The sequence below is a fragment of the Larus michahellis genome, chromosome 5 (genome assembly GCF_964199755.1).
Source record: "Larus michahellis chromosome 5, bLarMic1.1, whole genome shotgun sequence".
Classification (NCBI taxonomy): Eukaryota; Metazoa; Chordata; class Aves; order Charadriiformes; family Laridae; genus Larus; species Larus michahellis.
The window spans coordinates 45,437,225-45,464,561 of record NC_133900.1 but is presented as its reverse complement, the minus strand read 5'-3'; the positions used below and the strand labels follow the sequence as shown (position 1 = coordinate 45,464,561).

The 27,337-nt window shown below is 42.2% G+C and overlaps 1 protein-coding gene across 1 annotated transcript; it reads right to left on the bottom strand.

The window, feature by feature from the left end:
• Positions 1-799: 799 nt before the first annotated feature.
• Positions 800-27,337, bottom strand: M1AP (meiosis 1 associated protein). Its single transcript, XM_074588943.1, has 9 exons — positions 27,089-27,337; positions 21,828-22,010; positions 15,017-15,194; positions 5,998-6,171; positions 4,311-4,461; positions 2,972-3,113; positions 2,225-2,422; positions 1,232-1,387; positions 800-940 (listed from the first exon to the last, which is right to left on the bottom strand). Exons 1-9 carry the CDS (start codon positions 27,335-27,337, stop codon positions 800-802), a joined length of 1,572 nt encoding a protein of 523 aa, XP_074445044.1.

Sequence of the window (27,337 nt, the reverse complement as noted above, 5' to 3'; positions counted from 1 at the left end):
CTGAACCCTGCCAAAAAGTACCTGCCATGTTGGCTTCCAGAACAGCCCCATAGGCACATACAGGCCATGAGGAGGAGAGTGTCCAAGCAGCAGCTGGCTGGGGGAATGGTGCTGTGCTGCAGCTCCAGCTGCAGTGAGCTGTCACTGTGTAGGAGCCAGCCAGGGCATTACAGCTGGCTTGGCACTTGCTACAAAGCCCTTCATGAGCTGGGGAGTTGGACAGTGAGACCGAGACCAATTATGGAAGCAAGCAAATTGGCGTCATCATGGGTAGTGTTGCTCTCAGGAGGGCAGCGTTCTGGGCTTTAAGATTCAATTCAAAAGCCCTGTTTTATGCATATTCAGACCCCCTGCTGAACATGCTCCTGGCAGGATGACGGCAGCTTGACGTTACAGCCTACTTTATCTATCCGCCTGACTTCCTCAGCACCCTGCTTGCAGCTTTTCTGCGCTCGCTGACAGTAATCTGTGGTTTGTGGCCTGTACTAGCCTAGTCTCAGAAACCAAAATTTGAGGCATGCTGGTGGTGTGTGCTGACAAGAATGGAAAATACGGGGTGTTACGGGGAATAGCTGAATCTCTGGACAGAGGGCCCCAGAGTAGCAGGCTTCCTGCAGACTGACTTGGTGACTAACAAAACCATAAAACAAGGAGGAACAAACAATGGGAAGTGCCTGTCTGACCAAGGCCAAGCTTAGTGTCTTGCCTGACCGCTTCCGGCCCTGTGCGTAAGGCTTGGCAGCTGAGCAAGAAGCCAAGCTGTGACTGCACGTGAGCAGCTCAAACAGTGCCCTGGGCTTCACTGCAGAAACTCATCATACTCTTTGGGGACCAGGGAGTGCTCACAGGGATCTCTCCTCACCACTGCTGGTCTGAACACTTGGACAGGAGAAGGAGCCATCGGAAGGGGCGCCACTGTGGCTTTGGCTCTGCTCTGATGCTGCAATACAGGGACAAAATACGAATGCACCTTGTGGAAGGAGGCACCGGCTTTTCCAACAGCGCACTGTCCAATTGTGTCTGCATGTGCCAGCTGTTGAGCATCCCTCTCCTCCATTGCATGAGCTTATGCTATGCCCATCCCTCTGCTGCAAGTGAATGTTTTCCCTGCCATATGCTACCTTCCCTTTATCACGAGGGTATCAGGGAGCTGCCCTCAGCCCTTCTGCGGGAAGCAGACCAGAAGGGCAGAGCGGAGACTGTCTAGGCTAGCCAAAGGCAAGAGACATACCTGCTTGGGTTGATGCCGCTCTGGTCGCTGGTCCCTGGGCTGGGCCTGCTGCCTGTGCAGAGGTTTGTACAACATACTCTTCAGGTATTTGTAGAGGTTGCTTTTTAGGTGCAAGGGGTTATAAGCAACTTCCACTTCCAAGCTGTTCAGGGCGCTCTGCTCAGACAGAAGAAAGAAACCAGTGGCTATGAAATGTGACAGGCAGAGGCTGGGGTTTTTTATTGTTTTTAGTGCCGAGGGCTGTTTTTGCAGGGATGAGCATTACAGACACTCCATGCCACCCTGCAGTGATGGGAGAAGGGATCTTCGGCTGTGCTGCTACTCACAAAGACCACTCTTAGCTGTGTGTAGAACAAGAGACACCTGCAACCAGGTTTTAATGAATTTAAGCATTCCCTTGCAGGATGCAGTCCTATCCTCCCCCGTGCCCAGAATAAGACAACAAGCTGGAGCACCCTTTCTGGGCACTGTCACACTCAACTCTGCTTCATAAGGCCTCTTCCCCCTCTCCCCAACAGACATGCAACATTGCTCCAAAGGACAGGCATTTGCTGTCCATGAAGAAAGCTGTAGGATATATTGGCTGCTGGGAAGAAGTGCTCCATTATATTCCAGCTGTCACTAGGCATTTTCACAGCTTTTTCCTCCTCTGCTTATCTGCTTAGACCTATAGTGAGGGCTCTGCCATTCCTGGCATGACCTGAAGCAGAGGCAGACAACTCAGGAGAAGAACATATGGATGCACAATAGGAAATGCAGAAGCCTGAATCTATTGGAAGAAACAGAGACACTTTGTGTATTGATTTATCTCATGCCTAAAGCACCTCTCTCTGCAGTCTGAGGAGGTTCATGCAATGAGGGAGATAGATAGATAGATACATCTTCAGCAGCAGCTGCATGTCCTGTGCATAAAGGCTGATCATTACTCTGATCCCTGCTTGTACAACAGGGGTCCTTTCCACAGATATTCCTGCAGGGCTGTCAATGACTTACCTCTATAGGGCCATGCACTCTCTCAGGATGTTCAGCAAGGAGGGGTGGGAAGGTTGACGGCAGCAAGAGCTCTCTGATGGCAACTGCTTTGACAAGTAGAGTGGCAGAGTCAGAAGGGACAATGATGTAGTAGGAATGCACCACGATGTTCCAGTTGTTTTGTGGCTCACGTTTGGCCAAAAGCATCCACTTCCTTTTCTAAATGGCAAAAGCCAAAACCAGTGTGAAAAATGGGCAATAGCCACTTCCTTCAGCACTGAACCCTGTAGAGTTCAGGAGCAGAGACATTCATACACATCAGAATAAGAACTGCATTACAGTTGAGGATAGTATGTTGTTTGTTTTTTTTTTTTTTAATTGAATGCGAGACAATTATTAAGAGAAACATGCAATTTTGCTTTATGACTTGTCAGTAATGGAAAGTCCTCCACATCCCAAGCGTTCGTTAATTATTTTCACAGTTAAAGATGCACATCTAACCCCAACCCTGACTTTTGCATTTCATACCTCCAACCACTGGATTTCTGATAGGCTAGAGTCTTCTCTAAGGTTTGATGTGCTGCAGCATCTTTCCAGTGGATACATTGGCTTGAAGGATTTATAAGCCCAACTCTGGCCCATGAGATGAAGCTGCAGCTTTTGAAACATGTTTTCTGGTGCAAGCTAGACAGATCTTACTAGATGTGCACTAACTATTCCTTTCTATGGCAATCCTGACTACTGAGACTGCAATTTTCACACACTCACCAGAAGACTATGACATAGAGCATGGAAGCTATGCTGGTTTATCTCCAGTTCATCCCAGTCTAGCTGCCAGCAGCTTGTGGGCTTGATGATGAAGGGCAGGCCGTATAGTACAGACTCACAGACCCCTTCATACTTCAGAGCCCTGCAAATATACAGCTCATGTTAGTGAAGCACAGCCAACATGAGACCAGCAAGAAGACTCTATCAGGAGATGACTAGCTCAAGTGGCCATGGCAGTATCAGCTGCAATACAGCTACAAGCACTAATGTCTGTATTGGTGCGGCCTGACACTGTGAAACCTTGCAGAAAAGTCCAATTGCAGTGAAAAGAGGCTTTCTTGCTAATTTCCAGACTCCTTTGCATCTGTGTTGACAAGAGCATGCCAAGAAGCAAATCCAATCTTCATGTGTTTTATATACAGAATGGATTGTTACTCTTGCCTTGTGGGCAATAACTCACCCAGGAAATTACATCTCTTCCTAAGTGATTTTTACTGGATCGTGGTTATCCTTCACTTAAACTGACACATAAACTACTCCTGCACAGAGCCAACATCCCACCACAAACACCACTACAGACTTTACAGTGCTTGACATTGCCTATCCATAGCACCCTTCTGCTTCGTGACAGGGCATTATTAAGTAGCTTCAGTGCTACTAAATGGCTGTGGGCCATTTATGCACAATTACTGAGTGCTCTTCAGCTACTGACAGGATGAGAATCATTTTAAGAACAACTGTATAGTTTAGAAATTACACAAAATTTTTCTTATAAATAAACCTCAGAAAAGGCACCAGAGAGCATCACTCTTCTTGTTATGGTCTGTGCTTACCAGCCCAAAGACTGCTGATGGGAAAGTGAACAAATACTTAACGTGAAGTAACAGAACTATGAGGCTTTCCTTGCCTTTTTACTACTAGTCAACTAGTTAGCTCAGGCTCTGACATCCAGTTAATTGCTGCAGCCTCATTAGGTAGTGAGAGAACAGCAGAATTATATATGGAGCAATGGCTTCAATCTACAGAACTTCACACTGAAGGAAAACCACTGTTGCACGAATAACATTTATACTGTTACACTCATAAAGTGCTAGTGTCATGGTAACACTGTTTTTGGCTCTGCGCTTCTGTCTGCATGTGTGGGATGTGCTGTTCCATAACACTAAGGGTTACGGGGGTTGAGGGTATCTTACATGAGAATTTTGCCCACTAACACTTTGAGTCCCCAGCACTTTATGGTGATGTTACTAGGTCCTAGCTGAAATTGCACAGAAAGAGCGTAGGCTGTTATTATAGCTGCCTTCCAGTTGCCAAGCACAAAGCATATAACAACGCTTACTTTACAACCTGGAGTTTATACAGCACTGTAGCTGGCCAGGCTGCCATCTGGCAGGGTGAATTCAAATCTGCTGCTCTCATGGTGCCATCAACCGTCCCAGAAAGTAGAGCTGGGTCGAGCAATCTCTCCTGCAAATCGCACTTCAGGCACACTAGGAGAAGGAGGTTGGTTTAGATTGCTGGAAATGGCGATGTTTAGCACATGACATGCTCAAAGCACTTAGAAACGCTAAGTTAATGTTTTCTAGTAAGGCAACTATTAATGGCAAAACAACGCTAAAGCCTGTGACACAAGGCAACAGTCTATCCCCATTTTACTCACGTGGGGAAATACCACTGCTTGGCATGTTAATGAAACAATGATTGGTTGGTAACTGGGAGGCGAGTTCCAGTTTTGATGATGAGTGGCCAGCTGTAGAGGGAGCAGAAGCTTGTTTCCCAATGCCACACTGAGTACAGGGCCACACGTTTCCTGCCAGCTTTTCTATCTGTGTTTGTGGAGAAAACCAGCACACTGATGACACTAACTCTGGTATAATATGATATATAGCTGCATACAATTTCTCTGGCCTTCTACAGGTTTCTTGAGTGTGGGAAGGTGAAAAAACCTGACTGCAGCGTAACTTTGTTTGTCTTGTTAGCTACAATAAGACAATGCATCAAGTATGAAATTCAATATAATGAAGAAGGAAAATCTACCTTTAATAAAATATTATAATTGCCTGTGCTGGTCTGGAGGCTGTTATGGTAGCTACTACATAAATAAAAAGTCGCACCAGGCTTTCTGATCTGCTTGCTAAGGAGCATATCTGCAAAAGCCATCAGCAATTCTATATAAGCTTTGCTTCCAGGCTGGAACTGGCCTGTGGATCACCAGAAGAAAATAAGTGCACTTCTGCTGCGATGGCAATGGGAAGCTGCACATGAGTACCATATTGGAGTGGCATGTAGTACCGTACTGGAGAAGCATGGAAAGGGGATTGCCCGAAGTGCATGTGCAGATTCTCATGGCAGTGCAAATGGTGACAATACAGTTAACAGCAACTTATGGGAAACACCTATTTCTGCTGTAGTTGTTGGTGTTTTCAGTGCTCACCCAAGGATGGATTAGAGATTTAGACTTACACTAGTAAAGAAAAAAAAATTACATATTCCTTATATTTTTTCCCATGCATTATTATAACTGTTGGCAGCTCCAGCTAGAACATTAGCTATTTTAGTGCTTAATCAATAGATATAAATACATGCCAAATCCCTTTGTAAGACAGCCTTCATTTAAGTGGAGCTCTGGCACAGACTTCTAGTATCAAATAGAAGGAACAAAATTTTTAGGCCTATACAACTGAGACAGAAGGTCCTTGGCTTTCAGTATGTGAGGGCCCTTTTACCTTGACCAAGTGGCTATAAATTCACATCTCTTCAAGGAACATTTTTGCTGCAGAATGGAAATTAATTATGGCATCAGCAGCCACAGGACATGGCAGCAACCTGGAAGTGTTCTAAGCAAATGACCTCTCTCAGCCCTCTAGGCCTGAGACACCAGAAACCCCAGACAGATTTCAAAGTCACCCAGAGACCTTACTTGGGTCTCTAAATGTGAGGAAACATGCCCATAGGACAGGTCTGGCCAATCTTTAAGGCTGTGGGATTTAGGAGTTCCCTGCAGAGGGGGAGAGAAAATAAAATACTTAGGGTGGTCTTGGGTGCAGCAGCATGGCTGAAGCCTCCTGATGGAAGGAGGAGGTGGAGGTGCTCTCTCTCTGTGCCATAGTCATTTAGCCATGTTTTAAACAGCATCTCCAAGCTGATGACATTGTCCTCTACGGTTTGTACATCAATGTCCATTCCCAGGATTGCAATGTCTGCAGGAAAAAAACGCGAAAAAGCACAAACATTTTTAGCACTAGAAAAGAACATTCTTTTGCATTTTCCACTAGACTACACTATCCTTAGTCCCTCAAGTATTTTTGCATAATTGAGAAGCCATTACCATGCCAAGCACAGCACAGCACTATGATGTCCTCTTAAAAGGACATTGCTAGAAGCAGAGCTGCTCCACAGGCCACAGCAACACCGTTATTATCAATGGGGTGGGTATCAACACTGTTCTTATCAATGGGGTGGGTGGACTGGCTACTGCCGTCTTCAGAGGACTAGTTGTGACTGATGCACACCATCCTCTGCTGTGGTCATCTTAGCACTGGCCTCAGAGACTCTTCTCACAATTTTAAACCATTTCCACCTTTTCCCTAAGCAAGGGACACTGGATATTTGGTGCTATAAGAAATCGGAGAGACTGAAATGCTACACTAATGGGGAATTTTGTAGTAGTGATGGAAAAGTACTACTCCTTATACAGAAGATGAACGTTACTTCGTTACTTTGCAATACTGCCCCGTGACTAAATTGCCAAACATCCTCAATGTGTGTTTAAAAGAGCAGCTAGTTACAGACCTGAGAAGAACAGAAGCAAAACTTGACCCAGACCTGACCAACACAGAGGACATGTTTCAACATGTTACAGTTGACGTGCTGCTTGATAACAGTAATCCCACAGTAGATCAGCCTCGCAGATACAACAGTCAAAACTATCCACCACCATTACATTTCATTTCAAACAAGTGAAATGCATAAAATTTAGAGACTTGTTTAAAAGAAATTAAAAGGACAAAGTAAAAATGTTTGCAAGGACATAGCAAGTATCTAAGCCACGATTCTGGAGGTGCAGAGCAAATGTACATGATCTAGCAACAACATTTCGGAATGGAGAAACATAGACTGGACAGCAGAGTTAGGGAGGTCATAAACAAGATTAAACCCTTGCAACACCACCACCCCCCCAGCCCCTTGCAATAGGAACTCAAAGGTGCATCCAAATGAGAAGCTAGCATAAAGTCTGGCAGATTAAATAAATAAATAACATTCTAAAAAGGTAAAAGTAAACACAGAAGGAAGAGACAGCCTTAATAGGGTCACCATACAGCTAGGATGTGAAACAGGTATTCTGAGAAGATGAATAGATAGCAGAAATAGCCGTTTCCCCCCATTGTGTTTACCAGGCCAGCTGAGGACTAAAATACAGTGCTACATCCATCTGCAATGAGAAATCTTTTCTTTACGCATTAGTATTTATAGTTTGCAAAAATGACACTATGCATCTGCTCCTACATTAAAAAAAAAAACAAACCAACAGAAATTCATTAGTCTCCCTCTACATGGCAAATAATCTAGGGCTAACATAATGACTGTAATTCTTTAAATGGTATGCAACTTGCAAATGCACTTTTGTAGTATGGCCATCACAGCAGGACATACATTCCAATGGTCCCCACCATCCAGCCTTGGAGAAGGCATTGAGATCATGTAGGCTGTGCCTCTGCAGCAAAGAAGATTCAGCTCCTACTTAGGATGGGAGGTCCTTCACACTGTCCTTGTTACTGAAATCCTTTCATTCTTAATGTCCGGTCTGACTGTCCTTGGCTGCAAGGACATTTCATTCCTTTTTTTTTTCCAAGTTATTCCCAAATCTGTATAGTAAACTGATTATTCCCTTCGTTTTGTAGCAGCTTTTAAAAATTTATCTTAAGACTGCTATCATGCCTTACCCCAGTCTTCTCTGAGCGTTATGGAAATATGAGTTTCTACCCCATGGAGCAACGCTGGAGGATACTCTGGTGGAAGGAAAAATCCTGCTTTTCTCTGGAGGCTGCTCTTCATGAACAGAGCTATTACCACCATCAGTCTCTTGCCCTGATGCTATGAGTCTTGCTCTCATCAGTGCAGAACGCACTGATGCACCTGGAGAGCATGCTGGCTGTGTTTCAGCTGAAATGTGCTCCCTACTTTTTTTAGACTTAGGTTTCTCTCTGGGATATGCACTGCAGATGGCATTAACAGTTCAGAAGACAAAGCACCAGGAAATGCATGTAATTTACTTTAACAAATAGTGTACACACAGGAAACAAGGAGAATTATCTTTGTTTTGAGAGACTGTGTTTGGGGGCTGGTAAATGTTTTAGTTCTTTCCTCAGTAAATATTTTCCTATTTTTAAGTTTTCTCTTCTATAATAGATATGTAGCCACTTACACACCTTAAGTTGGCGCAATACATGGCAATTGTAAAAAGAAATTCACTGCATTCATTGCTGTCCATTCTTAGGAAGAACAGGTCAGGATGCTGACATCTACTGTGCGTTGGGTCTTAAAATTCCTGGAGAGCAGATATGCAGAGCCATTTAGTGCTCAGCCATCTGCAGAGCACATATAGAAAAAGGTTTCCTGGAACTTGCAGAAGACGGATTTTGTTCATAAAAAATGTATTAGTGCTTTATCCTCAGTGCTTTCCCCCCCACCCCCGCCAAAGGAGAAATAGATAGTGCCAATATGTATATCACATACAAATATTAACCTTCCTTAGCAAATGGTTTGGCAATGCTCAGATGCTTTAAGTGTTTGTAATGGAGTAGGGGCAAGATAATAATAATTCTCATGTTATCAATTAGAGGCCAGTCCGCTCGATCCTACCAATTACTCCCACACACCATTCTCACCACAGATGTTGTATGCATTGCTCTCTTTACGGGATTTATGTTATATCGTGATCCCTGTTCCAGTCTGCAGTCTGACAAGTGCTAACATTTTATCATTAAAGAAACATTGCAGATTTAGCCCCTGTCCCACAGAGGAGCTGCTGTGCAATTTTGAAAAAGCAATCCTTGTTGCTCATCACATGGTCTGTCTTTGTCTAGAAATGCACTCTCCCAAGGAGGTTGCCCCTGTGAAGAAAACAGCAAGCATTTTTCGTCCACAACAGGCTGTTCTTAGCACATTCAAAGCTATTCTAAGACTTGCCAACTGCAGGGCTTCAAAATATTGGAGTCTTTTCTAGCTGCATTAACCTGGAAATAAGCCTATGAGAGGGGATATCCTGATCCTGCCTGCCTTTAAGTACCATAGGAAATTGTAACTGTATGTTTCTTTCCTCTCACCTCCCCGAGCTGAAAAATCAGGTGCTTTCTCAGGATGCAGATTTTGCATCTCCACATCTTCTTGGCTTTGGAAGAAGCAATTTGTAGTACAGTACTATGTGACAGTAAAATAACACAGATGGTAACATTCATTAGTGGTCCAGTAGGAACCCTTGCAGTGAATTAGGATCTCACTGCAGTAGCTGCAGTATAAGCAAGGCAATGAGGTGATCTGAGCCTTGAAGGTTTTACAGTCCAACAGAAGATGCCAAAGAAGGAAGCAGGGTAATACCATTTACTCCACAGAAGTCTAAGAAGAAAATGCAAGCTTCTCACTGAATTGTCTGTAAGAGTATCTTGAAATCATGAAATACAAATTCATTTTGTCTGGCAAGGTAACTAAGTGACATGTCTCACTGAAAGCCTGACCAAAGTGTCACAGCTGCTGCCTCCCCAATGGCTAAACCTCCAGCTTGCTGTCTATGCCTTCCCCAGTGCAAGTGTCTGTGGAGTATCATCTTGAATACGATACTCAGCAGCATATTCGATGCTGTAGGTATTTTTTTCTTGCATAAATGGAAACTTCCAGCCTTCACCAGATACTTAACAAGCCCAGTTTAACAAGGTTGGTTCTGTCTATCTGGCATTTGCCAAAGATGTCTGCTTCACAGAGACGAGGAACAACTGCACAAACCTGCCCCAAAACCTGTTTTTTTCTCATGTTTATTTATTAGAATTTGTCTTATGCCTTTAAATTTCACATCCAAAATTCCTTGGAGGGTTGGGGCAGGAGGAGGGAGAAAAGCAAAGTATTTAATTCCAATAGCTATATCTCAATATAGGTTCCTCACTCACATAAACAGTCTGCAGATCTACAGGATTAAAGACGAAAAGAGATGATAGACCCTATAGCACAGATTTGCAAGTTAAGTGAAAACAGGTTCACTTTTTTCTTTTCCCAGGGTGGTGTGAGCACAGACCAATTTCCTGATATCGAACAGTTTTGATGGAGGAATGGAACTGAGGGGAGGGATTTAGGACTGTTTCTTTCAATAACAATGGTTTAAACAGTACACAAAATCATAATTTTAGTTGTTCCTGGAAATTTTGGCAATTTCTCTCATTCCAGTATGCCCTGAGTACCAAGTCATAATTGTTAACCAAGTCTCAGAGCATCCAAACATCCTTTTATCTAAAAAAGAAAAAAATAATCAAATTTTCTTTTATTCCAGTGATGTTCTAAACATGGAAGATAGCAGAAACTCTAAACATAAACATCATTTATAAACACAGTTTCCAGCTCCATAAGTCTTAATTTAACTGTTTTCCTGTGGTATGGCTTTTATATATAGGTATATATGTCCAATAATCTCAGTTTTGTTATCAAAGTCTTAGAACAATAACTGTGTTACAAGCGTCAGAGTGCGTCGGATTGTTTTTCCCTATCACATTGTGACAGTAGTTCTCAAGCAATATAACATCTCTTGCTGTATTTGCTGAAACAATTTTGTTAGCTGTTGCAGGTTTCTTCAGTGAAGCAGATGATCTAGTAAATGTTTGCAGTTCATGTAGTAAGCTGTTATGATACTTCCATTTTGAAAGCAAGCTTTTGTGATGCTTTTCAAAATGGCATTTAAGAGAAGTATGCTGTGCTATTAAAACACAAAAAAGGCAAAGCTTTGTTTCCTATTCAATCACTCCATGTTTCAGCATCAGCCATTCTTTGAAATCCCACATCCTGCATGGGATTTCCAGTAAGTTTATTCTTTTTTTTCTCCTTCTCCTAATATATTTAGTCTGTGCCATTTTGAAGGTCACTAAATTAATACAGTTTGGTTTAAATACACCACTACCTAACTTATGCTGTAAACATTTTTTCAAATTGTGCTTAAAATTTCACTCTCATGTCACCTTAAATAGAGTAATCACACATAGCGAAGGAAATTATTGGCTTGTTTTTGAGGTTTGGAAAGAATAAAACTCAGTGCTACTGTTGCATGCAAAAGAACCGCCTGACTGCACTAATGTTCTATCTGAGTACTTACCTGTTATTTCCTTTCAGGAAGTCTGCCAGTAACAAAACTTGGGTCCTAGGGTGAAAAAACCTGAAATTCTCATAATTATAAAGAGCTACAGCTCTTCATTGTTAGAGTCAGTCCATATTTCTATTGCTTCCAAACTTGGCATTCATGCTAATGGGTGGCTGTTGCTGGTCTGTAACAGCCTTATTTCTTCACCTCAAAACTAGATGTCTTTCTAAAGGTTCTTGATTCTCCAGAAACTGTGGGCTTGATGCAGAAATCTAATAAAACTGTACCCCCATGTTATGAAAGGAACAAAATTAGGTCATATTCTTGAAGTTTGTCAGTATTTAAAAGACAAAGCAAAAAATCCTTTATTCCAGTTGTGTAATGGCCAAGAGAGTTATCTACCAGAGGAAATATGACACGCAGGCTGTTAAAAAGAAAAAAATAACACATCCAAGTCAACTGGGAAAGAAAGGTGAAAGACCAAACAGACCATTCTGGCCTATTCTACCAAGGTCTAGGTCAGACATTACAGACAGATGGTGGATGCATTTATGAAAGATGGGTGAAGCTAGGAAAACAACATGTTCCTGTTCTTGAAATCAGGAGTCATGAATATTAAGACGTGAGAGAAACAAACCCCTGATTTTAAGTACATTTTAATGGAAGGTTCTGGAGAAGCAGAATGTTTGGCTCAGGGAAGAACACATAAGGATTACCGCAGTGAACGTCAGAAGTCAGATATGGAGGCACTCAGCCTCTTCATACCCAAGAAACATCCATACAAGATCAAGGGGAGACATTCCATAACAGGTGCCTTCTGCCAAGCCTCCTGCCTGACAGCCTGGCTGTTTTGAAAGTAATACTCAGAATGGTTGGATAAAAAAATCAATGTGTGGTCTGGTCAAAAGGTACACTGGATGGGAGAGCTTCCTGATTTGGGGACCAGATTTAAATGATCCCTTTTGAAAATTTGGGCCAGTGAGATGAAAGAGCTTTGAGGAAGCTTGGCTAGCAGGACACAACTAACTGATCCTTACAAAGCAGACATGATGTCCAGCAGCTGGAACAGCAGCAAGAGACAGAAGCCTACAATGATGCAAAGACTTTTCATGAAACCTAGTCAGACAGTATTTCCACTCGCACTGGTACACATGGAGGCCATTAACTGTTAAGACCTCAAAAGAAGGACTGACAGGGCCAACCAAGAAGAGAGCTCAAATCTAGCAATCTAACTTTAAAGCCCTAGAGCATGTCAGAAGAGATTCTGAGAGCCATTTACCAAAGCCTTTACAAATAGGTTAGATTTTTTCAGGCTAATCAGGTTCACAGCATTTTAAGATCTCTGAGGTCTGTAGTAGAGCTATATAAAACAATAACAGAAGATTTGCTTCCAGTAAGCTGAGATGGAGTGGGCACAAAAAAATTTCTCAGGCAGAGGGTTTAAAAAGAGATGATTTTCTGATATGCTCCAAATATAAATGCAGGATGCAATGTCACAGCAATGCTCTGGATATTAAAAATGTACACAAGTTCAAACAGCCACTAAACAAACTAATGGAAGAAACAGTCATGGTGGGATACCCACCTCATAATTAATTGCTGCACCACAATGTTTATTTTGTAGTGGGGGATGTGCTGGAGTTGAACACAGCACTAATTCTTGCACTTCCTGCATGCTAGATCTTGCAACTTTAGTATTCTTTACTGTAATTTTTTTCTAATACCATGAATATTTTTTTTTTTGCAGAAACAGAGGTAAAAAATCTTCTTCGTAAATCAGCTGGGCTCCTTTTTCAAATTATTTGGACTATCTGTTCCCTGAGGCTCCTCTTAGAGAGCAAATACATCATCTGAATCTTCTCATAAGTAGAAGATTCAGAAAATTACAATTTCATCACCTGAAATTTCAATGGCCTTTGCCTCCCCATTTATGTTTTCATTCAATTTACTGGGTGAAAGGGCTACACAGCTTCACTTTTAAAAACAATAAGGTGTGGTTTTACATGCTCTATAACAGTCTTGTGACCAAGAGGCACACAGCACCTCCTGTTTTGTGGTGTTTAGTTTTTCAAGGCTTCCCCACGGGGGAAGCAGTGCTGTGCAGCACCAGCTTGCTGCAAAGTCCTGGCAGTAATCCTCCTCACTCGAGAAGCCAGCATTTGCAGCCACCCAAAATACTGTCCTCTTCCCACATGGACAAGATCGGTGCTTTTAAAGAATACCTAAGCCTTGGAGCTGTAGGCAACAGTTCCTTCCACAATTTTGTTACTCGTGGTTTTGGTGCAGTTTTGGCATATTAAATTATTTCTAAAGTCATGTTAGAATGACAGAACTTTGATCTTCTTCCTTAGGACTCAGTGTTCCCTGTGTTAGTGGCAATGGTGCTGGTCAGAAAGAGAAGATGGTCCCTTTCTCTGGTCAAGCAGCTTTACCTGCAGAGATGAGCACTCTCCCCGAGGCCTCTGTTTTCAAACAGGCAGAGTCGAGAATAACCAGCTATGTCTCATTGAGGGAGACTGCCCCTTCAGGGCAGGAAAATTTTAACGGGTAGTAAGACGGTAGATATACCTCTATGTGCTTGATTATACAACTCAGTGTTTGATTCAGTCGGCCACCAGATTAGTGGGATGCAGAGGCAGCAGGGATAGCAGTCATCGTCTGTAGCAAGATGCACCTAGTCAGTGCTGTGCTGTAGACAGGGGAAAACCAGCGTAAACTCCTGCTATTTATCAGTCATTTTATCAGCCTTGAGAAAGAGCTGAAATAACTGAGCAGATTTGAAAGTTAGGTTAAACGAAATACAGAAATGAAAGTTGCAGTTACAGCAGCATTGCAATGTACAGGATTTTACCACTGAAGCACTGTGGTGTTGGACTTTTGATCATCATCTGGCTGGTTTATTTAGTGTCTGCTCAGCGCCTTTTGCTTTGAAACAAAAAGTCTCAAAGCAGGAGCTAACAGGAATTTCTGTCTGTGAATTTCTCATGACTATAACTTAAATTCTCACTGCTGAAAACTGTCAGACTAAGGGAGGAGTTCTTCAGAGACATGGCCGGGAAAAATAACATTGCAGGGTCTGGGGTGTATTCTCTCTTTCACTAATGAAGGATGTGGCCAGGTGTGCGAGGGACAGAGCAGAAGGGAATCTGCAACCCACCTAAACATTCCCAGCCCCTCCTCTGCCAATTGACCAGAAATTTGTTACTGCAACCAGAAAATAGAAATCCTCTGTAGGATTATTAAAGCTGTAAATGGCCTGCCTGCTTCTCCTTTCCTCCCTTCTGCCTGCTTCTCTCTCCCCCAAATACCTGCTTCAAGGATTTTTTGATCAGCCAGTCAATTGCCCAGGGTGGTGCTCAGCAGTATGAGTATGCGTGTGTCTGAGAGTGTGCTACCCCTATAAACTGTGTGCATTTTTCTCTTTAATCTCTCAATAAATCTGTGTTGCACATGAAGTCAATTTTAGGTAATACCAAGAGATGCAGTAATGCATCTAGTCCATATGCTAATTTTGCCCAAATGTGATAAAGCCCCAGAGAAGTGCTGTGGTACAAACTTTTTGCTGTTCCTCCAGGCACAGTAGTTCCACTTACATGGGTGACACTAAATGACACAAAGGAAAGTGGCATATATCAGACCAAAGCAAGAACTAGTGCTTGTCCTGCTGTCCAAAGCCGTAATTTCCCTGAGTCTTACACTCTTACACTCACCACTGCTGCTGGGCTCTTCTGCTGGCATGCACTCTTCCACGTCTTCAGGCTCCAGAAAGTCTCTCTTTAAAACCTCAATGACTTGTATTCTTCGCAGACTCACAAGGTCTACATCTTTTAACTTCTTTTCCAAGTGATTTACCATTTCTTTGTTGGACTGGCTAGTCAAAATTGTGATCTGAAACACAAATCAGAGTGTACAAGATCTGCCTCTGACCCTAATACTTTCTTGATAAGCGATGATGCCAGGTCTGTTTGAATAGCACAGGTCCCACTATGGAGAGAGGAGAGATATCTCACTAAAATATCTCATCCATTCAAAAGCAAATGTAAAAACTTCTTTTTTTTTTTGTGCTTTGGCTTATATTTAAAACAATATGAAATGGATTGAGAGGTTCACTGTAGGAACACCAACAGGTTTTGTGCCACTGCTGGAAGAAGATGGAACAATCTATCACTGTCTTATATTCTGAGCTTTGCACTTACAGTCTGAGTCTGTCTGTGTATAGGAGGGACTCTGCCTGAGACTTTCTGAGGAACGGCACCACTTCCCATTACTGCATCAATTATAGTTCAAGTAGATTAAATTGTTACTTCCCATTTGAGGGCTGAGCTGAATGGGAATTATTTTTTTCTTTTTTTTAATAAATATGTAGTCTATCCTAAAGATGTTTCTTAAGAGAGCAACAGTAGGTGTGATTCCCACCTCCCAGTTTTGATGTAATACTGAGTGACTGCAAAGAGTTTCTTCATCGTTGACAATCAGCAACAGTTTCTAGAAACGTCAGGCATTTTTGACACCAGCTTCTACCCTCAAAGAGTAGTTAGGTGAGAAAGTTTTGAGTTCTGGCCTTGCCTGACAGTTAGTGACGGTGAAGTACTGAGTCTTCTCAGCACATCTGCTCATTGCTCCAAAGGACTATTTAATAATTCTAAAGCATAAGGTGTGTTTTAGGTGAGGCTGCTAACCAATGTCCTGTAGGGAGCATTTAGGGAAACTTAATAGTAGAGCTTCACAAATGACTTCTACTATAAACAACGCCAACAGAAGTGACAGTTCCAAGGGTTAGGGATTGTTTCGTGGTTGGTTTATTTTTGGGGGGAGTGTGTGTGTGTGTGTGCTATATTCCTGCTAGTGGATCTCCATCTTGCTCAGACAGAGAGGGGGGCAGGCTGAGGCCATTGGTGCTGTCTGTGTTTGTGTAAGTGCTCTGTCTGTCTGTCATCTGTGTGACCAACCATGCATGTATGTATGTGTTATATACATGTGCTCTGTGTGCATCTCCCTGCTGGGAACACATGCTCATCCTCAACTGGTTGGGCCATGGAGCTGTGTCAGCCTTACTGATGTCAGATCAAGCCTGATTTCCCTAACAAATTATACCTTCTTCAACTGAACGTACCCATAATGTTTGCCTCTGAGTTACTGTGAATGAAGAAATTATTATGGGCTCCTTTCAGGAGCTAATGAAAATGGCTAACAGGGACTATTCTTGAGCTGGGTGTAGCTGAACTGTCAAAGCTATAAATATCTTTTGTAGAGTTATAGACAGAGCATTTGCTACACAGAAGCACCTTTATTTGATCGAAACCATAACGACATTACATTTGTAGCCTATCACCTCCAATTTACCCTTTTCACAACCTGAATCACGCTAGCACATGCTGGTCAGAGACCAGGAGAAATATTTTACCACATACAAAACCAGCTACTGTGACTTCCCTTCATGTTACCACAGTTTCTATATATAATCCTTTAATGTCATTATACTTCCTAATCTGACAAAAAATGGGCTACTGGTGACTTGAAAAAAACTTTTCATCCTATAGCACACTGGCCACATTTCCTGCCCTATAGCTGCTGCTGAGACGTAGCTTCACTGATGCTGATGTTTTTCCCTCTCTGAAGTCAGGATCTCAAAAGAGTAAGCATTTTCAATACTTTTTAACAAATATCTGGGTTTTAAATGATTGCAGTTTGTAACAAAGTCTGCCTCCTATGCTTACTAGTCAGCTACGAATACTCTTGCCTCTTTGCGGTGTAAGTGTTAGGAAAATGCACATTTGCCTAAAGGCTACATCTGATTTGCACAAGCAAATTGCCAGTGGCACTGTTGTATAAATACCGGCCATCATGGTCTCGCACTAAAGAAACTGTACTTCTAATACAACTATAACGCCTCCTTAAGCGCTTGCTTTTCTGCTAGTTCACATGTAGGCATACGTCATTAACAGCTTTTGATACACTATGTTTCTTCATCTTACTGCTGTTCACAGTCCTGTCCTGTCCTTCCTGCCTCTTCCTGCTGAGCCGCAGTGTGCTCTGCTGATTCCACCCTCCAGGTGTTGCCTGCGATGCGGTGGCAGTGGGATGGTGCCGCAGGACAGCAAGCGGCCACGCGCTCCTGGCGCGCAGCTCCGGACTAGTCTCTTCCCCATGGGTGGAAGCATGGGGAAAGCTTTTCGGTTTCACTTGTGTTGCTTTAGAAGCGTAACAGCAAAAGCAAAAAAGAGTGCTTCTTTCAGAAGAGAAGACTTCACAAACAGAAACAGTAACTTTCTCTGCTGAGATGAGCCAGTGCATCTCAGTGACAGGTCTGGCCCCTGGCTGGCTGCCTTTTCTCCTCCTGCCCAGCTGTGCACACTCCCTCTGCTAAGCATCTTCTCTCTGCTGCAGGATTTCACCAATAATGATCTTACTTGTTCCCAATCATTTACTCCTCAGTTGTTTACTGACTGTAGTTATACGCCTGTAATTTGCTGTTCCAGTTACTGTATCTCAGTAATAAGGCCACTGAGATGTCAGTTTGGCAATTGGGCATTGATGCACCAAAATGACATACAGAGCATTAAATTTTGATGAATAACAAACACTCCAGATAAGTCTTATGTTAAATCTTAACTGCAAAATAATGGAATCAACTGATTTATGAGGGCACTTATCTAAGGCATGAAGCTCTTGAAACAGAGGGAAGAAATTGTATTGGTAGAACCTGACATCCCATCGAAAAACAGATGGAACTAGAGAGTTCAAAAAATTTGATAAAGCAGGCCTTATTTTCTCTTGTCCATGCCTTATAGTTCAATGCAAAAATATTTCTCCTACTATGTTTTCTAATCATAGAATCATAGAATGGTTTGTGTTGGAAGGGACCTTTTAAGGTCATCTAGTCCAACTCCCTGCAATAAGCAGGGACAACTTCAACTGGAGTTTGCTCAGAGCCCCATCCAGCCTGACCTTGAAAGTTTCTAGGGATGGGGCATCTACCACCTACCTCTCTTGGCAACCTGTGCCAGTGTTTCACTAATGCTTTAAAGTATCACAGAAACAGAATTGCTACTTCACAGTGGACTAAATAGAAAATGCTTGTGAGAGATGAGAAGTACTCCGTCACCACATATGGTCGACCTGACACAGTTGAATTTAAGAGGGTAAATGCCTACTTTGACTGGCTTAAGTTATCCCGGCTTCACTTCCAAGAAGGTTGTGGGGGTTTTTTTTTCCTTCTTCAAAAGATACTGTATCTAAACAAAAACATTCAAATGCCTTCTAACAAAAAGAAACAGAAATAAAAATCCAACTTACTCTGCATAAAAATAATGCTTGTGATGAAAACAAAATTTCAGTCACGGAAGTATCTGAGGCAGAAAGCTGCCTTTTTATAAGGGTGAAATACCCTTCTGCCTTTCTGTGATCACCAGCTTTTATTTTTCAACAAAGGTCTGAGAATTGTAGGTGTTCTTCTGCTCACTTCTTGGCTCCTTAGTGATCTGATGGTGCATATTCACCCTTCTGTGAAAGACCAAGGCCACCCCTTAGATCCCATTTAGGCCTGTGAAACACCTTTTGTCAGGATTTGCAGAAGACTGAATTTCATCCACAGGTTACATTTACGCAGCATGCCGAACGGCAACGGGAAGGATTGCTAGCTTGGAGAGAAGTCCTTTGCCCTTGAAATTCTCCACAGAACTAAACTTTGAGCTAAAATTTCCTCACGACAGCCAAGTATGATGTTTTACCTTTTGGAAGCTCTCAGCACCCTCTCCAGTACCTCTGCTAAAATTATGTGTACCATAATATTTCAGATCTCTATGCTATTTCAGTTTTCTCTCTAGTTTTATTTCGGATATTTTTCAAATGAAATAGGACCACTATAAATTGTATCCACTAACGAAGCTACAAAAAAAAAAAGCTAGTCTTAATTTAATTTTTCTTTCCCTTTCCTTTATAAAGCATGCATTCTTGGAAGAAACATTTGATGCCTGTTACAAACAGCTCAAAAGGAAGTAAGGCAGCAGAAACAGGGAATGAAATGTAGTTAGCATGGAGCAACTCAGAGGGAAGACTAGAGCTGGCACGTGTGACTGATGTCTGCAGTATTTGCTATTGTATGGAAACCAGGAAAATTCAGTCTCCAGTGTGGACATTATTTGAATGTGGTGAAGAAGGAAAGAGGATTGTATGTTCAGCTGTCAGTGAGAGGCTTCTAGTTTACGAGGGTGGCAAGGAGCTCCTCCTACCTGCTCAACTGACCCTCTGCAAGGGTTCTCTAATACTGTAGGAGACATTTTCTGTCAGAGATTCTCTTTGCAGCAATTTAAGTACAGTTTGCTGCATGAAGTTTCTGAAGAATGGCCACATGTCCTGGGTTATAAAGTTCTTCTCCCTAAGAAATCTTTCAAGTTAGAATCCATGCATATTTGAGAGTGAGTTTTTGTTTGCTTGTTGTTTGAGTGTTGTGGTTTTGCTATTTGTTTTTTTTTTCCTGTTGGTTTGGTTTTTTTAATTCAAAAATCTACTACATCATTCTCTGATTTGGGTAGATTTGGGTATACTGGAATTAATCATATAACTGTTGGTCAGACTGCTGTTCCAGCTAGGCATGACAGCCAGCTCTACATCTTCTCAGATTGCCCTGAGCATTTTTATAAGGACTCTCCTCTAGGATCTTCTTTGGATGGGACTGAGTATACATACCCAGGACCTTTGCAGGGTCAAGGATAGTATAACAAGCCAGGTGAACTTGCTATTTTCTGGTAGCAGGAAGAAAAACATTTGGTTACCTATCAAAATTATCAACAAAGTGGTATGTGGTCAGATTAATTCTGAAAGAGTGGAGGACACCCAGTTTTCCAGGCTGATCCAAGTATACAAGAGCAAATACACGTTGGCAAATTGTCAGAAGAGGAGGAATTAATGTTGCATCTATGTGCACCACTCCTATGAGAAAATGGAAGTAGATTGTAAAAACGGTGGTCAACACTTTCAACTAAGTGTATAATACCACAGCCTATACTGCAGTAGGTGTCTTACATCCCCTTGCAATGAAAAGCATAATATGTTTTCATAATCTAGAGAGACAAGGATCGCTTAGTGGAGTATAAACTCCCTATACTCATGGATAACTCTATTTTATTCCTTCAACTATACTAGAAGATGTCATGGATTTTTGTTGTGTGTCGAAAAAGCTTTTGTCTCAAAAGCGTACTCTGTTCCAACCCCCCGCTTTGAAGTTAAAGCACAAATCACATTTGAAACGGTCAGGAAAAATACCTCAAGGCCCTAAGAAAACACAAAAAAAGCAGTAAATCAGGAGAAAGGCTTCCTGAATAGACACTAGAATTGAGTCTTAATTACAGCTGGGAGAATCTGCCTAATCACAGCATGAGACTGGAAGAGTTTAAGGAGCTAAATAAAGTAGAAGGACTGGGAAAATTTCACTCATGGGAGTCTAGATTCTTTTTTAGGACTGACAAAGCTCCAAAACCAGGTAAACCCTGAGCCTGGTGAAGTCTGAAATGAAAGACAGTTTGGAGTTGATGTTTCTTCATGTCCAGAGGAAAACATCATTTCTACCCGAGTCCTTCCCCTCTTGATAACTGCCCGTCCTTTCACATCATTTGATGCTTCTTTAAAAAAAATACTTCTTCCTGTGAACCTTACCCTGCTTTCTACATTTGCACATATGTTCTCATGTCTTGTTAGCAGCTTCCTTCCCACTTACGCAAGTACACACACCCAGCTGAGAATACAGCCACTGGCGTGCACCAAAATCTATTAGATCCTGTCCCAGGACTGCTGTACCTATAGTTTTCCCTAGATATATCCCCTTTTCTACAGGAATCTGCCCAGAGGGATTTGAGGACTTGATATATTCATGCAGGACTTCTGGACATTAGATCTCTGAGACAGCTAGATTGCTGAATACCTTAAATTTTCTAGCATGTTCACTGTACATAGGGTGATGTCAGGGCCACTGCTCAAGCTAAACAGTGACAACACACCTATGCAATTGGCTCAGGAAGCACTGTACAGACCTGCTGTGTACAAGTTCATTGCACTGAGAATCCTGGGAAACAAGACACCAGTATGTATGTGTACTGAAATCCCAGACAAACATCAGGCTGTCCTACCATACCAACTCATGTCACTAACCTGTCCAATAAGACTTATTTAGATAAAGTCCCTGTTCTTTCTACTTTCTCCAGGCAAATTCTCAATAGCCAGTCCCAAAACTTCACAAAGCCTGAGCTGAAAGGAAATGTTTGCATGTGTGTCCTGGTTTGAGCAACACAGGATTCATTTTTCTATACTGTAAAGTCAGTCAGCCTCCATAAGCAACTCAAACCTGAATCTGTCTTGTTTCCATAGGCATTCAGATTGCTACATGGGGTTTTTTTGGAGGGCTTATTTTCTTAATTACTCTCTCCCTCCCATGGAGCCTAGATACCACACAAACTATCATCTCAATATGCGAACGAGAGTCAAGTCTGGTGGATGGCTCCCACTACCTTCCCAACATTTTCTTACCTCAACAGAACTATTTGTTGAGCCTCCTGCTGCTGTGTGTCTGCTGTATTGTTTGAACTGTTGCAATCCATCCTGCACAGCTTGTACCACTCCATTTCCCCCCTGTGGGAAACAGCCTTCTCTTGGTAGCGAACGGAGCTCTGAAATGCAGGCTTGAATTCGGGCAAAGTTTTCTCTCACTTGCTGCAAAATAGTATTCAATGACATTGAAAGACTGGAAATGTCAAACTGGTAATATGAAATATTTTTCCGTAATGTGGAAGGAGGCTTTTGAATTCACAGCACCTAGACAAAACTGGGGGCAGGACCCAAGTCATAAAGCAGGGAACAGTGATATGAATCAAAACCAGTTATGCTACTAACAACACACACAATCACTCCTCAAGTTTTCAGCTGTCTACCTGTTTACTGCTGCTAGACAAAATGTAGTAGTTTGGTATGCCCCTCTCCTCTGGCCCTGCATAACAGAGAGGTAGAACTTAAGACATAAATAGGAACAGTGAGGCAGTGAGATTTCCCCAGGCCGTAGTCACCCCTGCCATATCTGTGCTCCTCGACTTCTTGGGCTGTGGACCTCTGGAACCTGTGTTCAGGAGAGTTTGTAGTCAGACTGTGGCAAGAGGTTCAAAAACGGGCTCACCAAACTCATGGGTAACAGGTCCAGAAGCAGGTACTAAGAGGAATAGCCTCAAATGTATCCTTTATCATTCTTAATACAACAGCCGTGGAACTAGGGGAGTGTGAGGAGAATGAACTGCATAAAGTGATTGGGCTGGGGCACTCCCCCAAAACAGCTTTCATTTTGAGACTGGGCTGATGGACTGTTAGTCTGACTTAGGAGGGCATTTCTCATGCTCTTATACTGCTCTTTTAGGACATTCACCACAGAAATTATTATCAAAAAAACAAACACTGATGGAAAGTCTGTGGACTTTCCTGCTTCAAAGATGAGCTAGCAGAGCAAGTGAATATGAACCAGGCTGGCCAGGAAATTAATATGAACCAGGCTGGCCAGGATCGTGGCAGACCCCTCTCATACTCTTTCTCTGCACAATATCAGTTGAGGCTACCTGGTATCTATTACCCAGCCATGAACTTTCCTTAACATAGACATGTCAATGTTAGGGAGCACCCAGGATCCAAAGATGTGTGGAGCATCTCAGCCAGCATTTACACAGATGTCAACTCCCGTGAGCTTCAACTCAAAGGAGTTTAGACATACCTAGCAGGTAAAATGGCAAAATCTGGCAATAGGAGAGATTATTAGTGAATTCTACCAAATCTGTTTGAAGCAATATAAGATACTGCTGCCAGAGGTCATCTTCTTCACAAAAGAGGCAATAGACGAACATAAGACTTGTTTGCTTCTGATGCTTGGACCTCTGATTCACTGAACCACTCCTGAGCAGCCATGGTTTACAGCATGGTCTTTCAGTGTGACTAAGTTATGAACCAGGGGGCTCAGACATGTTTTCACAGACAGCTCTGACGGTTCTGCAAATAAGGTTAGGAAGAAAGCTGGGATGGCTCAAACCTCGCCTCAGAATGATGAAGAGAGCAGCCTTAAGGAAAGACACCACACTTTGTACTCTACAGTGCAAGAAGTGTCTGGCCCATTATGTCAGTTCTGCTGTGAGGTTAGCAATCTTCGATAAATGCACCAAGCAGATGCAGCCAGGAGCTTCTTCAGAGCGCTACAGCAAAATTCCCTGCAGTTCAGATGCCTGCCCTGCAATCCCAGGAGGCAGCTGCAGCTCATACAGATGTAAACCAGCTGTCTCAGGTCAAGTATTGCTCCTAACTGGGGCAGAATAGGACTCAGCACAGGCTGCAGGGCAACCTGAAGTCCAGCTAAGTACCTGCCCTTTGGAACTGGCACCAGCAAAGTTAAATTTCTCTTGTATATGCATAGCTACTTTAAATGTTAACTTAGGCAAGCCTACACAAGCCGCAGTTTCAACTCTGGAATGTGCTTGGGACATAAGTTAAGCTTCTAAGCACAAATTGTGTGTTTAACTATTTCTAACTGCACCCCTCTTCTAGGCGCTGATAGTCAGCCCAGTGCCATAGGCCTTGACACGTCTCTTCACATGTGACACCTCCCCCTTCATTACACAACCACAAGAATTCATAACTTCACACTGTGCATCCAGCAAAAGTTTTTAATCTGCAACATTACGTTGCTTGCAGAGAAAAGCTACCAAAACGAAAGACCAAAGCTGGCCACGAGCTGGGGTAGAAACGGTGCTCACTGCCCAGTTGGCTCCTTCCACATGTTGTACCCTCACCTACTTCACTTTCTTAATTTGCTGGTCCGCGTAGTTAATGCCTTTCTCACTTGTTTCTTTTTCAGCCCTTTTTGTCAGGGAGGCCCTGGGAGTTTTGGGGGATGGCTGCCCATCCCAAGGGAAAACAAGTAGGAACAGGGCCCATCAGCTGGAGGTGCTCTGCTCAGAGTCCTTACTCAGTCCCATGTTAAAATTTTTTGACGCTTTAATGCTCACTTCCCCTCTTGTCACCATCTGTTGTCCTGCACCAAATAACCAAAGGTTATTTACTTTCTTCCTGGTTTCGTTTTCTTTTCTTTGGCAGCCCCCTGCACTTTCCAGTGAAGCTCTTTGGACTTGTCAGAGTTAGGCCAATAGGGGAGACCAGTAGGAACAGACACCATAAACAAGTGCCCAGGAAAGACTAAGAAAAGGGTAACTATAAATGATGCTTCCCCATGTACTCTCCCAATTTCTATTTTCAGCTCTGGGGCTTTCCTGAATTCATATGATTTGTCTAATAAGCAACCTTTAATATAGCTCTGTCTTGGTTCCTCACTGAGAGGTATCAAGTTGTTCTCTAGCTAGACCAGAAAGTCAGTGCCCTGTTGAGACAAAGGGGCAAATTCAGGAGTACAGAAAAATCAATGAAGCCCTGGTATTTCTGAAGAACAGATGTTTATCAGATAGAAATGTAAAACCGCTCCTGATTCCAGAAGCTGCAGAGGACCAGATACCACTATTAGTGAAATTAGGTCCATTGAAGAAGATAGTCATCTTGCTATACTTTACTGTTCCTAATAAGGAAAGAACCATTATGAAAAACAGCCTTCAGTACAAAAACAGATGTCTAAAATAAAAAGATGGCTCACTAGGCAGAACATCCAAGCAAAACTGGGGAGAAGGGGTGTCAGGGCTCACACTAGAGATGACCCTATCAACTGGGTATGCACCACTGGCTCAAGACTTCGAGTGTGAACTTTGCTGTCTTGGACAAGTCCCAAAGAAACACAATATTATGGTGAATAATAGTTGACATGATTACCGGTCATGCCAACAGGAGGGGGGAAGGTATTTTTTAGCTCTCTGTACAGCATTCCTGAGTCCAGTATTGGAATGTAGCATGGGCAAAAACAGAAGAGTGAATACCTAGAAGGCCTTGGAGGTTATTAAAGGCCTGTAAAAATGCTTTGCACTTAGACTTATACTTTGTTCTCTTTCATTTACCAGCTAGAAGATTGAGAAGGGACCTGATCATGTTCAGAGAAAGAAAGTATACAATACAAGCGGGTTCTTCAATCTACCCAAAAGAGGAAATATATTAACAAATCCCTGGAAGCTAAAGCCAATAAATGCAAATTAAAAACCAGGTGCAAGTTTCACAATGACAATGATTAACCACTGGAAGAAATTATCAACAGAAGTACTTGATTCTCCATCTTGTAATAGCTTCAGATCAAAACTAGATGTCTTTCTCGAGGAAGTGCTTTAATGATATATGGGTACTTGAGTGAATATAATAGTTGTAATATGAAGGAAGCCAAACAACGATCTAAGGGTTCCTCTGTCTTTAAAAACTGTGATTATCAAAATGAAGAACTGTTGTTTAAATAAAAAAGACAGCCTATCATGAGCAGAAGAGACAAATGATGGGGCAAGTAGAGGGATTGTGTCAAAGTGCAGTTGTGGTCTGGTGAGCCATGATTACCAAATGAGATCTGAGGTTGCTATCAGCCAGCACATGTTGGATCAGTGTCAGGATATACCTAGCAAATACAAAAGCAGGTGTTTGCCCCTAACACTTAAAAATTCACTTGGACATAATGCAAAATCACAGAAAACAGGCCTGGAACCAGTTGTGAAACAGATTACCTAGACCATCCTACAGTGACATGCCAGGATGAATTACATGTAAATTCATCCTAGGAAGCAAGACAAGTGTCTGTTCTTAAAGGCCCTAATCAGGGAGATTTCACAACATCTCCAGAAAATGCTTCTTTGATATCCCCTTAGTTACCCTGTCACATTATCTATCACCTATTCTACAAAATAAACACCAGCATTACCACAGCCTTCTTGCCAATCACATTTGCTATGATTTTTTTTCCCAGTTGGCTTCTACCTTTCCTGAGATGTGAAAACTTGACAAAGTATTTCAGAATGTTTTCACCATTGCTGAAAAAAGTGGAAGGGTTAATACTGTGTGTTTACACTACATTGCGTAAATGAGAGTGCTCAGTATGGCTGTTTATAATAGTATGACTTCATAGATTTTTGTCAATTTTATGATGTTTTGCAATCCCAAACTTTTATTTTAGAGTCATTCTCCATCTATATTTATTCTGATGCATATCCCTAGCTGAATGAAATACTTGTTCTTACTGTCTCAAATCTGTATTTTTAAAAGATGTGTAGATGTGGCACTTAGGCACATGGTTTAGTAGTGGACCTTGCAGCGTTGGTTTACTGTTAGACTTGATGATCTTAAGAGTCTTTTCCAACCTAAATGATTCTACAATTCTATGATTTCAGGATATGTATCAGATTTGGCAAAAAATATTTTGAATTCCGATCCTTTCCCCTTAAATGTGAACCCCCCCCCAAAGTGGTACTATTTGTGTAATATACAGAACATTTCACCATCCAAATTATTACAGCTGTAGAGTTTGATATTTTTAGTAGAAAAGCAGTACAGACAGTGGAGAAAGTAGCACATGAAAGGGAGAGATACGACAGATGTTTTAGAAGGGAAGAGCACAAAACCTAATTTATGCACATGAGCAACTTCACAGATCAAAAATATGACACTCCTCCTTTTAAACATTATTCATTCATAAAATTAACCTCTTCCATGAAGTCTATGAAACCATGCTCTTTGAAAATTATTATTTTTTAGATATAAATTTGTAGTAAATCATAACTTTCTTTACTGAGTTGCAACCATGCATTGCATTCATGTTTGTTAGATCCCAAGAGACATAATTTCACGCATACCGTAAAGGGAAGCAGACACTCCTGCTGGTTCTGCACCACGTAGAGGCTCAGCAGGGGAACACGGCAGGGACCTGTCAAACTGCATGCCAAACAGAGTGTGTTCTCCAGAGCTTCAGAGAGTACAGAACAAGTGTTGGTCCAGGAAGGTGATGTGACATCCACAATGAGAATCCGCGATGGCTGCTGGCAGTGTACCTTTGTAGCAGGAAATGTTCTCCGTGTTTCTGAGAGCCATTTTCTGGAATTCAT

What these genes read in the sequence shown, in the direction of transcription:
- M1AP (XM_074588943.1), bottom strand. Translation starts at nt 27,337, where the DNA reads ATGAATTCCAGAAAATGGCTCTCAGAAACACGGAGAACATTTCCTGCT. An exon ending in TATAAACTCCAGGTTGTAAA is followed by an intron (nt 3,114 to 4,310) that starts GTAAGCGTTGTT and finishes GTATATTTGCAG; the next exon opens with GGCTCTGAAGTATGAAGGGG. An exon ending in CTCTATGTCATAGTCTTCTG is followed by an intron (nt 2,423 to 2,971) that starts GTGAGTGTGTGA and finishes TTTGCCATTTAG; the next exon opens with AAAAGGAAGTGGATGCTTTT.